The following is a 14,990-nucleotide window of genomic DNA, read 5'->3' as shown; positions in this document are numbered from 1 at the left end:
TTAAACATATATTATGCTACTTAGCCCACCTACAAAAAGAATATGTTAAACTACTTCAGCTCACCTACAAACAATATGTTAAACTACTTCAGCTCACCTACAAAACAGTATGTTAAAACTACTTCAGCTCACCTACAAAACATTATGTTAAAACTACTTCAGCTCACCTACAAAACAATATGTTAAAACTACTTCAGCTCACCTACAAAACATTATGTTAAAACTACTTCAGCTCACCTACAAAACAATATGTTAAAACTACTTCAGCTCACCTACAAAACAATATGTTAAAACTACTTCAGCTCACCCACTTCCACTGGTGTATACTCCACACTATATCCATTTTCATAGTGACCAGTGAGGGTATACTCAAGTTCCTGTTGGTTCGGACCTGGAAATCAGCCAACACGTTTTATATCAAAACACATAATTTTTGTGGATTAAAATAATGCTACCTAGATTTCATCAAAATGTTCTTCAATAGACCTAAAAATTTTTAAATTCATTGCCATAATAAGATATGTAATACAAAAGTGAACAATACCATTTTAAAACAAAACAAAAAAATCTGAAGGAAAACACTAACATTTTCAATCTCATTGCATCTTACACCATTTTGTTTAAAAGTAATGAATATATTATTAATCAACGAACTCAGATTACTCAACACTTACCTATGACAGTGACATGGGGTTGGCCCACGTTAACCCCATGTGTGTTAATGTTAAATGTTGCAGGAAAATTCACAGGAACTCTTTGAAGACCATCGTCAATGATTTGCACTTTGGACAAGCTCTCAGGGTTAATGATTAAGCATTCAAATGGGCTTCCTAGTAGATATAAACATAATACTGGAATAGTAATAAATGTTTTATGCACTAGATTTAAATCATTCAATTGATGTATTTATTGGAAATGTATATATTTATATGATTACTTGGCTAAATTTCCAGTATCAAAAACGACAGGAAATTGCTATTTTGCAAATAAAACCTTCAGAAAAAAATCTTGTCATATTTTATATATCTGAATATATTTAAAGCTTTGAATTTGTAATGGTTTGTGGTAAAATTACTATCAACCAATGAAAGGAGTTGTAACATTTGGATAACAACCAATGAATGAAGTTGTAATATTTGCATAACATTTTATACATTTAAGTGAATTTATAGTTATGAAAACTTTTTAAGACTGCAAGTACAAATCACTTAATTGACATCATTATTAACTTGTCAAAATACAATTACTTACCCAAAACAGGCTCTCCATTAAACTTGATGTCAATGAAATGAGTCTGTTCATCCCGTGGGTGAAAAGAAACAATGTAACGAGACAACGATTCAGCATGAGCAAATGTTTCGACAAGTCCATCATTGATCATTACTTCTAGGTTTCCTGGGCCAGCATTTGCTGTATCCACTAAAAAATTTAAGATTTTCACAAAAGATCTGTTGTAGTTTCGACTGATAGGAAAAGATTATAACACCTGTTAAAGTCTGTATAAGATTAAGTAAGTACTGACTGGACTTGTACTTTTTAAAAAAGTACAGACAAAACAATAAGAATAAGGTTCTAAAATATAATAACAAAATGCCTGTGCAGATCTTAGTTAATATTCCATTAAATTACATTAGTTTGAAGTTAAAACTATATCATATATTGTTAAGATATAAAATCTCTTTGAAATGGACAGATTCTTACACATCTAAATTACATGTAATTGGAAATGCTTCAATTATTCGATAAATTTGAAATGATTTAAAAAAGGACCGTGAACAGTAACCCACCTTTATTACGTAAAGTATAGTTTCACTGACAACGGAATTGTCAACTCTTTACATATTAACATTTTCTTAACCACATTCCTTTCACCCTATATTTAATTATTTCTCTTTCTCCACACTTACTGCATAAAGTTCAACTCTATAACAAAAAACTTTACATAGCTGGAAAACAACATTATATTTCCGTTTTAAAAAATTGTTCTTTATTGTAACTGCTGCATCACACTAAATGTTACACTCCATGTTACTTCTGTAAAATACATTTTAATCTAAAGATTTTACATCACACTATACTTTTATACCTTTTATCTCAACACATAAGTGCTACATCGTATATAAGTGTAAACTTACTTTAATTTTGACAGAATTAGATATGATTGCATGTTGTTACCAAATTTTTCCAGTTTTTTTTTTTACCCCTGTTGTAGCTAAGTGGTCTAGAAACTTCTTTCATCTAGTTTTTAACCCTCAAATTACTGACTTATTTTTACACCATTCATCATCAGTGGGGTACAAATATTGCATCACCTTGAGTAATTTCATGTTTTTACCTGTTACAACATGCACTCTACTGAATGATCCTAAAAAATAAAGAAAACTTGTTCATTTTTCAAAATAAAATATATAGGAGACCCCAGTAGTAATTAGTGGGATTAATTACAATATTTGTAATTAATTTGTATTTTTGTTTAGATTTTTGTGTATGACTTCTATGTTATTAATGACTCTGAAGCCAACAAAGTTTTTGTTTGTTTGTTTGGTTTTGAATTTCACACAAAGCTACACAAAGACTATCTGTGCTAATCGTCCCTAATTTAGCAGTGAAAGACTAGAGGGAAAGCAGCTGGTCATCACCACTCACTTCCAACTCTTGGGTTACTCTTTTACCAACGAATAGTGAAATTGACCATCACATTATAATGCCTCCACAGCTGAAAGGGGTGAGCATGTTCGGTGACAGGGATTCGAACCCGTGATCCTCAGATTGCAAATTGAGCGCTCTAACCACCTGGCCATGCCGGGGCTCCAACAAAGTTATGAACCCACAATAATCTTGTATGTAAATAATTTAAATCAATGTGTTTAAAAAAGTCGACTGGTATTTAAGGTTAATCTCATTTAATATGAGATATGAAATCATATCTTAACAACAGTCTCGTAGTATTACTAACAAAGATTATTTTACATATAAAGTGGATAATGCCTAGAAAACATTACTTTAGCAACAGTATTTACCTACTTAGCAAAGATTATCTGAACTTACCTAGAAATGTGACTGGCTTTCCTACAAGTCCAAATCTGATTTCACTGACTTTAATTTTGCTGATATCATAAACCTTACTGATAAAAGAGCTACCACTTATAGAAATGTCAAAATAATCTAGTAAAATTCTGTGTTCTCCTAAAAATGAAAAAAACAACAAATAACCATACAGCATTTCTAAGGAAGATATTATTACATGTCATTCAGGTACATTCACAATAATTATTACTTCAATAAAAATTAGAAACTAAAGATCTGTTAAAAATGGATTGTACACTTTATAATTTTAAATACATTGTACTAGCTGAGAGAAATTTTCCAAAATGATTTTCAAATACTGTTAGTTTTAAGTATTATATAATCAATAAACATGTTTTGTTATTTGACTTTATGAAATGTAAAATAACTCAAAGACAACGAAGTAGTAATAAAAATAACATTGCAGAGGGGGGAGTGGAACCTTTTCTCCTCCTCATCTGTTGAGACATCAGAGTGGAATAAAAAAAATCTTAACACTTTATAAAGTTATTTTTAATCTCTGTAATATCTGGTATTGAAATATTACAATTCTGTGATGAAAAACCTTTTAATAAAATCGTTTCTAAATTACAAAATAAGATTTATATAAAATTACGTCTTAATTGCTATCATGACTGCTATATTATAATAACTTAAGCGAAATCACAAACAAAATTTCTCATTGTTATGTCTGTGGGGGGGAAAAAAACCATGTGCATGTATGTATGTATATGTGCACATAATATGTTATACCATGTTGAATTGAAAACAGATTGACAGATAAAGAAATGGTAAAGGACTGTTTTTTTACACATTTAATTTAATGGAGGAAACTAAAAAGAAGTATAGTCGTGCAATTTTAATTTACTTACATTAAAAAAGCAACATTAATTTACCTATGACTTCAGGTTTAAAGTGCACCTTGTAGTTTCTTGGGCTACTTTCCTTAATAGTAAATGGTAATGACTGTCCATAGGGATCTATGAAACAAAAAAATTAATGCATACATTGAAAGTTATGAAAATAGCATTAATTTGTTTCAAAAGTTGGATAGTCATCTACTAACTGCTCTCTAAATTACATTTCATTTAATTATTCACTACAGATGCTGAAAATTAAATAAAAACCTTAATTGTATTACTGGCCTTTCTGAACGATAAATAATGAGCAAAGTTTAAAATAAAAGAAAAAAAATATATACATACATATACATATTATATGGAATTCAGAAACAAAATAAAAACATAATCTGTACAAGGATATTTTTTTCATATTTTATGTAAAAGTAATTCATTAAATATGCTTGCATATATTTACCCTCAATACAAATTTTCAGATCCTCTACAGATCCAGAAAAGTCCTGAATCATAAAAGTTGCTGTTTTGTTAACACAAGCGGCAACCAATGAAGATCCAGTTATACATGCTTTACTCATTTCATGAAACATTATCTTAAAAGGACTTCCTGTGAGAAAGACTTGCCTGTAAAAGACAAAAAAAAGTATTACAGTACCAACAATATGTATTTCGTAACAAATACTTTAATAAAAAACTCTACCAGCAATTATTTCACAGTGTTGCAAAACTGCTAATTACACAACACTAAAAGTGGAAAGATACAATTACAAGATACAGTGTATGCATTAAAATTTTACACTTGTCATTATACATTGCATATGATACCACTACTGGTCGCCATTTCTTTCAACTAAAACCTTTAGGCAACATTAAATGAACAACTCCTGATGGTATAACTTAATTTCAATGGCTTTTTTTATGCTTTGGCTACTATAACAGTGAAACAAATTACTTTATAATCAATTTGTATTACATTTACTAAAATATATCTTTCTTTCATTAGTTCTTTCGTATTTGCTTAAAATCAAGCATATGGATAAAATGTATGGTTATTAAAACAACAATCAAATTAACCCTATGTACATGGATGGGAGTTAAAGTGTGTATGTCCTGACCCTGTATAGAGTTCCATTCAACATGATATCATGCATTTGATATCAGGGTTATCAACATTTCATGTTACCTTACATTGCTTATTTCACAATAGGGATAATTTAAAAGACTTTACACGTGCACTCAGGAGATCACTGCAGTTATGCAAATACAACATTTAAACTGTACGATGGGAAAAAAAATATTTTTATTCTTCACACGATCATCACCTTGCACTCTAACTTGTCAGAGTCTGAGTACGGCTGACTTCAATATTTCACAGGCATCTTTTATACAAAAACTTTAGTACCGTATCTGAATAATTGTGTACGACAAAACTGTAGTGTTGAATAAAACTTGCCACATTTCATGAAAACACACAGACTTCATAGATTTGGAATTATAGTCAACATTACTTCTCTTATATAGGGAAAAGAAAACAAAATTACAAAAACAGTTTCTAACTATGATCAATGTGCAGTAATATCAATAAATAAAGAAAATAAAATTAATAAACTGAAAACAATACAGCATTAAATACTAGCAGAATGAATATGTAAATAACATAAATGTGATATAAGAAAAAGGTTTTGTGATGTTGAACCTGAGACTGGATCTCTGTCAAAGAAGACACTGATGGTGTGTTCTATGGACTCTGCTGAAACAAACGATACACCAAATTTGGCATTTTCCAGTGAACTTCGGTTTCAGTGTGTTGCTCCTGTGCACAGTCTGTGATCTCTATGTTTCCTTGTTCAGCTTTATTCACGTCAACTGAAGAAACCAAATCAAGAAAATATGTGATGAAGCATTACCCAAAGAAAGATGCACACTAGGCTGAACAAAAGCATATCAAAGCTGTTTCTATCAAAATATTCCAAAGTATCTCCTGAGATATTTAAACTTTCCAACAACTATGGAGGTGCAACTGTTTCAATTCTTAAAAAAAAAGATTTACTAACAAGCAACTAGTATGTTAATTCTTTAGCTCAGAGACTCAAGTACTTATCTATAATGCCAGGTTCAAATCCCACATACAAGAGATATAAACACTGACTTTACCACAGAAAAACTGGTGCCCAGTGGTCCAATGTGTAGCTTTCCCGTGACTCTCAGATAAAATCCAGAGTGGGTTGGCCTTATTTGTGTAAAAGGAATAATATAGCAGTTTTATTTCATTTAAACAAAAATGCCATACTACAAGTAGCTTAGTTGGTAGGTAGAATACTGGCATGGTGTGTTGGTAGGTAGAATACTAACATGGTGTATTGGTAGGTAGAATACTGGCATGGTGTGTTGGTAGGTAGAATACCAGCATGGTGTGTTGGTAGGTAGAATACTGGCATGGTGTGTTGGTAGGTAGAATACCAGCATGGTGTGTTGGTAGGTAGAATACTGGCATGGTGTGTTGGTAGGTAGAATACTAACATGGTGTGTTGGTAGGTAGAATACTAACATGGTGTGTTGGTAGGTAGAATACTGGCATGGTGTGTTGGTAGGTAGAATACCAGCATGGTGTGTTGGTAGGTAGAATACCAGCATGGTGTGTTGGTAGGTAGAATACTGGCATGGTGTGTTGGTAGGTAGAATACCAGCATGGTGTGTTGGTAGGTAGAATACCAGCATGGTGTGTTGGTAGGTAGAATACTGGCATGGTGTGTTGGTAGGTAGAATACTAACATGGTGTGTTGGTAGGTAGAATACTAACATGGTGTGTTGGTAGGTAGAATACTAGCATGGTGTGTTGGTAGGTAGAACACAAGCATGGTGTGTTGGTAGGTAGAATACTAGCATGGTGTGTTGGTAGGTAGAATACTAACATGGTGTGTGGGGTAGGTAGAACACAAGCATGGTGTGTTGGTAGGTAGAATACTGGCATGGTGTGTTGGTAGGTAGAATACTAACATGGTGTGTTGGTAGGTAGAATACTAACATGGTGTGTTGGTAGGTAGAATACTAACATGGTGTGTTGGTAGATAGAATAATAGCATAGTGTGCAACATGTCTCATGTCTGATTCTGTTCACTGAAAATGCAAAACCTGGATTATCACATAAATAACATACTTTTACATCACTGATATTTTACTAACTATACAGTTAATTATCATCAACATAAGTTTAAAACACAAGTACTATTCTGTAGAACATGTGTTTCAGTTGTATAGCTGATGATAGTGAGCTTTACAACCACCAATATTTCAAAAGAATAAAAATATTCCAAGTACATTACATAGTTATTGTCAAGTCAGAATAAATTTTGTGGAATGTACAGCACTTTTAAAGCTTGGCACATTCAAACAAACAACTAATCCTAGATTTCAGACACAGTAGTGTTCCTTAAAGTATAAATAGCTCAGTCTCATAGAACAAAAGTAATTAATTAGCTGAAATATAAAAAGTAGGGCAAAGGCATGTGTATAAAAATGATGCTAATATTTACAGATGTAAGATCCTCAGCTATATACATATGATAAAACTTTCTCATACCGTTAATAAACTGATGCAAAAAATTTATGTCGTTCAAAAATGTAATCAATTGTATTTATAACAATTAAAAACCAAAGTTTTAGTTTCACAGAAAAAATAAACAACATGAATTTATTTTGTTCTTTAAAATGTTTGGTTACTGCCTACATTGTTATCATGTTCATTTACCTAAAAGTTCAACTCAAAAAAAGAAATCCGCTAATCCAAGTGTTTTCTGAAAATGGAACTACCATTTTTGGTGTTTTTTTTAGGAGTAAATGGCAAAGTTAAAAGTTAAACATAGGAGAAGATTATTATGAAGAGATAAAATATAATAAAGAAAGTAATTATTACTCTTACTTCAAAAGAAATTTAAAATGTAGCTTTCTGGCAGCCACATATAAATACAATTTTACATATAGTACTTGGCCATCAGTTGAAAATTTACTTTACTTGGCTACAGTACATATATAAAGGTCTTACTTGCTTTTTATATTTTAAACTAGGAAAACCCTACTCACTCCACACAGCTGTGCATAGCAAACAATAATAATAATAAGTGTTTAATGAAACACAAAACAATGTCACTCTGAGATGATGAACAGTTTCAATTACCATGGATAACCTATTATACATACCAAAATAATTCCACCCGAGAACTCTACAGTCTTTCCACAAGTTTCTTGTGGTATTATACTGACATTTACATTTTTTACGTTATAGACCTTCACAGTTTACTCCCCACATGTGATCCTGCGTCTTCTAAGTTGACGGAACGTAGGCCTGAGAGGATGTAAAACAAATGTCTTTTTTTTTCTCAGATACAGAATTAAAACAGAGCTTATTTTCTAACAATATACTTTGATACTGTAAAGGGCTATGCAGAAGTTGACTTCTAAGTATTAATTACACACAGAAAATGACTTAAGCAAACTCATGCTTCCACAGTGACATAAGCATAAAATCTATATGTGTATAACATAACCTAGTTAGCACATACTGCACTGCCAACATCTACCACACATAGTGTCTGTCTGTGTCAGCTACATACACACAAAATGAGTACATGACCTTTTGTTTTTTTTAAATCAGTTAATTATTACATGACTAAGGTAAATGTCACCTACATCAAATCTATACAGGATGACTCACAAAATTATTTAAAGCAGGTGAGCACCTTATACAGAAAAATAGAGGAAAAGCCTCATTAAGTCCATGTTAAATAGTAAAATAACCTTGGTCTACTTCTTGCTGAAATCAAACTAAATGAATAATCAACATATGAATCAACCTTCTGTATGTAGATGACTTTAATGAGTTTATTAACATTATTCACATTATATGTGTAAGTGTAGACAAGTTCTGTCAGCAATTAAAAAGAAGGAAAGAAGTAAGTGAGAAGAATGTTTAAGTTTTATACAGCACACCTGGGTCATTGAAAGAGAATGTTTAAGCTTTATACAATATACCTAGGTCAATGATAGAGAATGTTTAAGCCTTACACAGCATGCCTAGGTCAATGATAGAGAATGTTTAAGCCTTACACAGCATGCCTAGGTCAATGGTAGAGAATGTTTAAGCTATACCAAGCACACCTGGGTCATTGATAGAGAATGTTTAAGTTATACCCAGCACACCTAGGTCAATGGTAGAGAATGTTTAAGCCTTACACAGCATGCCTAGGTCAATGACAGAATATGTTGAAATTAATCTCAATCATACTATAATCTTATTCGACTACATTCTAAATGATTCTCTGGCCAGCATTAAAACCAGTTTGAAATAATACACACACATATATTAAGCGTTTTAAACAATCATCAAATGTTAATCTACAAACATTTTTTAAGACTACTTTTTAAACTATGAACTTAGATAAATAATTAATATACATACAGTAAAGTTCTGCATGAAAAATGTGGAAATTGTTTTTGGGCCCAGTTACAATTGTCCGGTATTCTGGACTGTCCTCTTTCATGTAATACAGAAAGTGTGTCATCCCTAACAATACATCAGTATCAGTACTGGGACTTGCAAGGTCTTCAGGAGTCAAAATCAAGGGTATAGTAAATAGTTCTTTAGCTAGTTCCATGGCTTTTGCACAATTCTTCACCCTAGGACATGACAAAGATAACATGCAAAAACTTTTATTTCATATAGTACAACTACAAAGAAAGGTCTCACAAACTGTGCATATTAACTGTAACACACACTGGAAGACTTTATGTTAAACAACTAAGGAAAACAGAATATTGCTTCAGTATACTTTTTACTTTTTCAACTAAATGAGAAATCTTAATGTGCACAATTAACCTCATATTTAATACAGTTGTGCACAATTATCCTCATATTTAATACAGTTGTGTACAATTATCCTCATATTATACAGTCAGTTCCAAGCTTTAAGGTTATTAAGTTGCATTTCTTCTAATATATTAAACAAAAATTATCAAATGCAGCAAATGCTAAACATATCAAGACCATTACCTGTACATAGAGAAACATGTTATTTCTGTTCATAAGTTTTGTTAATTATAACTGTCATTGTTTCTCTGTAGTAAAAGCTCATAAAATATGCTCAAAACACTTGAATAATATTTTTGCAAAACAAAATAGTTAGGCTTCTTTGCCTTAATTGTGTCTCTGTGTACATATATACATATGAAAATTAGAAAATCCTGTTCAAAACTAATTGGCATTTTTCTTGCTTTTTGGGGTGATGTCTAACATACTTTTCATTATAAGCTACCTTTAAAGTAACTAAAGATTGATCATTTTTTCTTTCCTTTTCTCTGGGGTTCAGTTTGGGCAGAGTCCAGGATGACAATAGTCAAGCCTTTTCACTTAAAAAATAAAACAAAATTTATTTTTTTATTATAAGCAGTGAAGACTAAAACTACTCTCATTAAGGAAAAATCACTGGAGAAAACCTTTGTTGCATATGATTACAAATATATATGGTGAATACATTTTCCTCATATCCTTACTTGATGTTATATGATCACTTTAAATATTTTGTAAAGTGGCATCTGAAAAAGACTGCATGTGACACTGAGAGAATATTTCATGATTCAGTTATAATTCTTTAATTTTATTTTTTTATTACATTTGCCACATTTTTTTGCAGTATTTCACTATTTGTGAAAGAGGTATCAATGATTATAACTTCCACAATCAATAACTTATTAGTCAGAAATGGTATTAATTTGGCAGGTCGTCTAAGATTACTTCATGGTTATTTCTTCTTTCCAATCTGTTTCAAAGTTGTTAAACCTTTATTGATGGTAAGGAAGCCTGAAGCTATTCTATTTCCAGCTTGAATGTCTTTGCTGGGTAGTTGATTCGGATAATTTAATATCTCAAAATTAATGTCCATATTAAAACCCAAAAGAAGTTTTAAATTTCCTTACACTATGTCGGTATTACCTGGGAAAATAAACGTCATTCACTGATTATCAAAATGTTCTAGGTCTATATCATGACAGGATAATACATAGCCACAACATTCACACTCTGTACAGTGTACCACAATTACTCTCTGGTATCGAATACACTTTACTTACCTTTACAAAGTATTTTAATTTACGTCACTTCACCCAAATACATGCACCGTGAAATTGGCTATTAGGTTGTAAAATGACTGATATTTAATGTAAATGTTAACCGTTCCAAGTGTTTCGCTAGCACTCAGTAGCAGTCTTTATACCTTAAATTAGGGGTTCCTCGTTCTTAACACCTGTTACTAGTGTTATACCCATTCTCTCAATACAATGTTTCTACTTCTAGCGTATAATTACGATTGCTAAAGAACTTCAAGTGACCTGATGATGACAAAATCTTGTCGAAACGTTGTACATTTGCTGTTAGTGTTATGTTAAACTTATATTAAAGTTTTTCTTCATTACCCATTCAAGCCGTCTCCAAGCACTATTCAAGTGACCTGTTCGTTTTTGTATGTGACTAACTTTCTGACAGTTAAATAAACTGTACGGTTGGAATTAATAATATAAGCTAAATCTTTCTTTTCTTTTGTGATAGTAGTTGTCAACTTCTTCGATAAAGGTGTGCCCGATTAAAAGCGTAGCAGTATTATATGTTGTTAACCGTTATCACATGGTATATTTGCATCACAGAGTATATATACGACGTCATACTCAGTGTACTCGAGCGCCATGTTTGAATTAAAGGCAAAGCATTGCTTTGCATAACAAACATACTAAATAACACAAACACACAATCACAAAATCAGGAAACAAACAGAACACAAAGAAGAACGCTTCTGTTGGCAACACCCAAATACACAACCAAACTCAAGACACACCTAAGTAAACGAAGAACATACAACACACAAAAAAAAACACGAAACAACAAGCAAAAATAAAAGGAGCAGCCAAAAGTATATTTTACGAATTCCTAGCACAATACAGAAACCTCCAAAACCAAGCTGACAGCATCACACTAATCATTAAAATAGCTATAGAACTCCTAATACCATAACTACCACAGACCATACAATTACTCGTACTTCCACAAATATTACAGAACACAACTACACAGCTAATATAATTTTCAGAAAGACACATGACCTGAAAACATAAAATAGACATAGCCCTGAAAAGGAAAGTTGTAATAGAAAGTGATAGACATCCAAACCAGCTTATTTTTAAAACTCCGAGTCGAGAACATCAAACAATAACAGGAGGAAGAGGTCTACTAAGTACCGGACCCTCCCAGGTCGCCAAGACCTAAATTCCGATGATTGATTGATTGTATTCAAATCCATTTCGCGAATAACAACTATAGTATTTGACTGTTTGTTAATGATATTCATGGAGGGAGGAAGAGGTCTGATGAGAACCTGACCTTCCAGATCCCGCACAACAACCGAATACCACCCAGAACACAGATTGTATACAAATGCTTTCTTTGTTTGTAATTAAGCACAAAGCTACACAATGGGCCATACAAATGCAATGGCCGCATGATGTAATAATGGGTTTTCCTAGCTACTGCGCCGAATTCTTCCGAATAATTAATGTGGGTTTTATCCATGACACTCACGAATCAAACCAACAGCCAAGGAGGGAGGTAAAGGTCCAAAGTTTATCTGATCCTCCCAGGTCACTTGATCAAACAACGACCAAAGAAACGACGACGTTTGTATACAAATACAGAAAACAGCCTTATAACAGAAGCAGTCAAAAACACATTTATCGATTCCATCAGAGAATATCAAAACCCTATAAAACAGCAAGACCACATTATTCTACTCTTCCAAACAGCTAAGAACTATTTCACACCTATAATTCCTTACACAATTCATACTGTTACGACAGCGGAAGTCACGTGACGCTGCTGGCGCGTTGGCGCTGATGGGCGTGCGTGATAAGTTTCTCGAATGATGGAGAAGTCCGCGTGTGTTAGAGATACTGTTACGACAGCGGAAGTCACGTGATTCTGCTGGCGCGTTGGCGCTGACGGGCGTGCGTGATAAGTTTCTCGAATGATGGAGAAGTCCGCGTGTGTTAGAGATGACCTCTTCGTTAGTATATAAACCTACAGAGTAAGCCAGGATATATGAATGAACAGAGAGCAGTAGTCACTTTCAGTTCCGTGTAATTTATGATTCTGTTAGTTTCGAGCTAGTCAGCCGTAAAGTGTGTGTTTTGCGCTCGTGAGAGTGAAATTATCGAGATTGTGAATCGTTGTGATTTATAGCGAGTATTATAAAAGTTGTTAAGTTGAAAGTGACGAGAAACGTACTGATTGTGGAACTACTGTGTACTAAAAGTTGTATCGAAGAAGAATAAACTGGTTTAATCAAGAAAGGACTTGTATCGCTGAAGATCCTCAGAAAGAATTTCTACCGGAAACAAGCAGATACGTAACAATACATTCATGAACTCTCTCCTCACCTAAGAATTCAAGACCCATATCCAGAGTATCGTATTAAACAAGTCACCTTTAATGAGACATTACAATATCACTTAGGTTAACGTATCAAAAGTGTATTTATGTGAAAAACATATCTGATAAATTGGAAAGAAGAGGTCTACATAATAATTGACCCTCTCAGGTCGCGAACAACACAACAGAATACTGACTCCAAGCTATATTGACATTGAGACTTGTACAACGCCATATCACGTGAAAGTAATAAAACATGTGATTTGTGATGTAATCGATTCATATTGGCATTAAACATGATTTTTATTATTAATTTTTACCACTTCTGGACTTCTACAGAAACTAAACATCGTCAACGTCTGAGGGCAGGAGGGGTAGAGGCTATGTTCCCAGATCTCCTGTGTCTGTGATCACCTACCAGAGCAACTTCACACTTCAGTTCACCCCTAGGTTAAAATATCTTCCTATTATATTTTTAACACTTACAGTTTCTTGTTCCACTTTAATAAAAACTTTTTCAGAAAATTCTTGGACAACACTTACTTCATAGGGCAATATTCCCAAATCTGTTACTAAAACTAAAAGTGTTTATAATTTCACAGTGAATTATATATTAGAAACCACAGTATTTATAGTTTCTAAATTCTTTCAATTCAGAGTTTGTGGCATTTTTTCACAATTGTTTTCTCTTTAGTTGAATAATTTCTTCTCCAGGTATTGAAAAAAAAAGAGGGTCTCTGTTCCAACCTTCCTTTTTTTCAATTGAAATCAAGATCAATCCACAAAATATAAGTATTGAAGTAGCATACATAAAACATACCGTAGAAAATAACAACTAGCAAGCTATTTGTCTGTCTTTTATAATTAACTACTTCTTTCGATGTTAGTCAACAGTATTTAAGCCACCTTTTGTACTATTGTAATTTAGGGTCATCACTGGCTTTTTGGCTGATGCATTGTAAATTTCTGGATGAACAATCATTAGTATTAAGCAACTAGTATTCCCTTATTATGAGCCCCCCCCCCTCCAAATGCCTGGATGCTTATAACACTAAAATCCAGGTTTTGATTCCCGTGGTGGGAAAAACATAGTGTTACGCATCTGCTTGTTTGTTAATTTCTCATATAAATTCTTTCCGAGAAAGTTCAGCGATACAAGTTCTTTCTTAATTAAAACTAGTTTATTCTTTCTCGATACAACTTTGCAATACACAGATTTCTACAGTTACTTTAATTTAACTACTTTTATAAACACACGCTATAATTCACAGCGATTCACACACTTTACTTACGTTGCCTACTGTTTGCTTGACTCAGTTATTCCTCTTCAATCTATCTCCGGCTTATATACTAAAAAAAGAGGGCGTCTAGCAAACGCTGGGACATTCGTGAGGTTGCCCGATAAGTCACGATCCTTTTAGAAACTCCAGCGTGCATGCTCCCAGCGTCGCGTGACTTCCGCTGTCGTAACAATAGATAATTCATCGTGTAGCTTTGCGATTAGCAACAAAAAAGAAAAAAGAAGCTATTATAAAATTAGAAAAGCAAATTCACTGAAACCAAATTTATTTGTTTGTTTGTTTTGAATTTCGCGCAAAGCT

General features: G+C 32.8%; 1 protein-coding gene across 4 annotated transcripts in view; it reads right to left on the bottom strand.

The window, feature by feature from the left end:
* Positions 1–11,559, bottom strand: part of LOC106469788 (filamin-B-like) — a 50,149-nt gene extending 38,590 nt beyond the window's left edge. The window contains exons 1-10 of one of the 4 annotated variants that reach the window (XM_022398349.1): positions 11,388–11,559; positions 9,379–9,596; positions 8,121–8,265; positions 5,620–5,789; positions 4,384–4,547; positions 3,963–4,046; positions 3,049–3,186; positions 1,252–1,419; positions 675–830; positions 308–391 (exon numbers count right to left, since the gene is read on the bottom strand). In XM_022398349.1, coding sequence (XP_022254057.1) covers positions 308–391; positions 675–830; positions 1,252–1,419; positions 3,049–3,186; positions 3,963–4,046; positions 4,384–4,513 — 760 coding nt within the window. In that variant the 5' untranslated portion in view covers positions 4,514–4,547; positions 5,620–5,789; positions 8,121–8,265; positions 9,379–9,596; positions 11,388–11,559. Of the gene's footprint in view, positions 1–272; positions 392–674; positions 831–1,251; positions 1,420–3,048; positions 3,187–3,962; positions 4,047–4,383; positions 4,548–5,619; positions 5,790–8,120; positions 8,266–9,378; positions 9,597–11,045; positions 11,343–11,387 lie in introns of those variants that run through there. The other 3 variants (XM_022398350.1, XM_022398351.1, XM_022398352.1) reach the window with 3 other exon arrangements.
* Between the last annotated feature and the right edge of the window lie 3,431 nt (positions 11,560–14,990).

The sequence above is a fragment of the Limulus polyphemus genome, unplaced genomic scaffold (assembly GCF_000517525.1).
Source record: "Limulus polyphemus unplaced genomic scaffold, Limulus_polyphemus-2.1.2 Scaffold3658, whole genome shotgun sequence".
Lineage (NCBI taxonomy): Eukaryota > Metazoa > Arthropoda > Merostomata > Xiphosura > Limulidae > Limulus > Limulus polyphemus.
The sequence above is the reverse complement of the archived record's forward strand: the minus strand, read 5'-3'. Positions and strand labels throughout refer to the sequence as shown.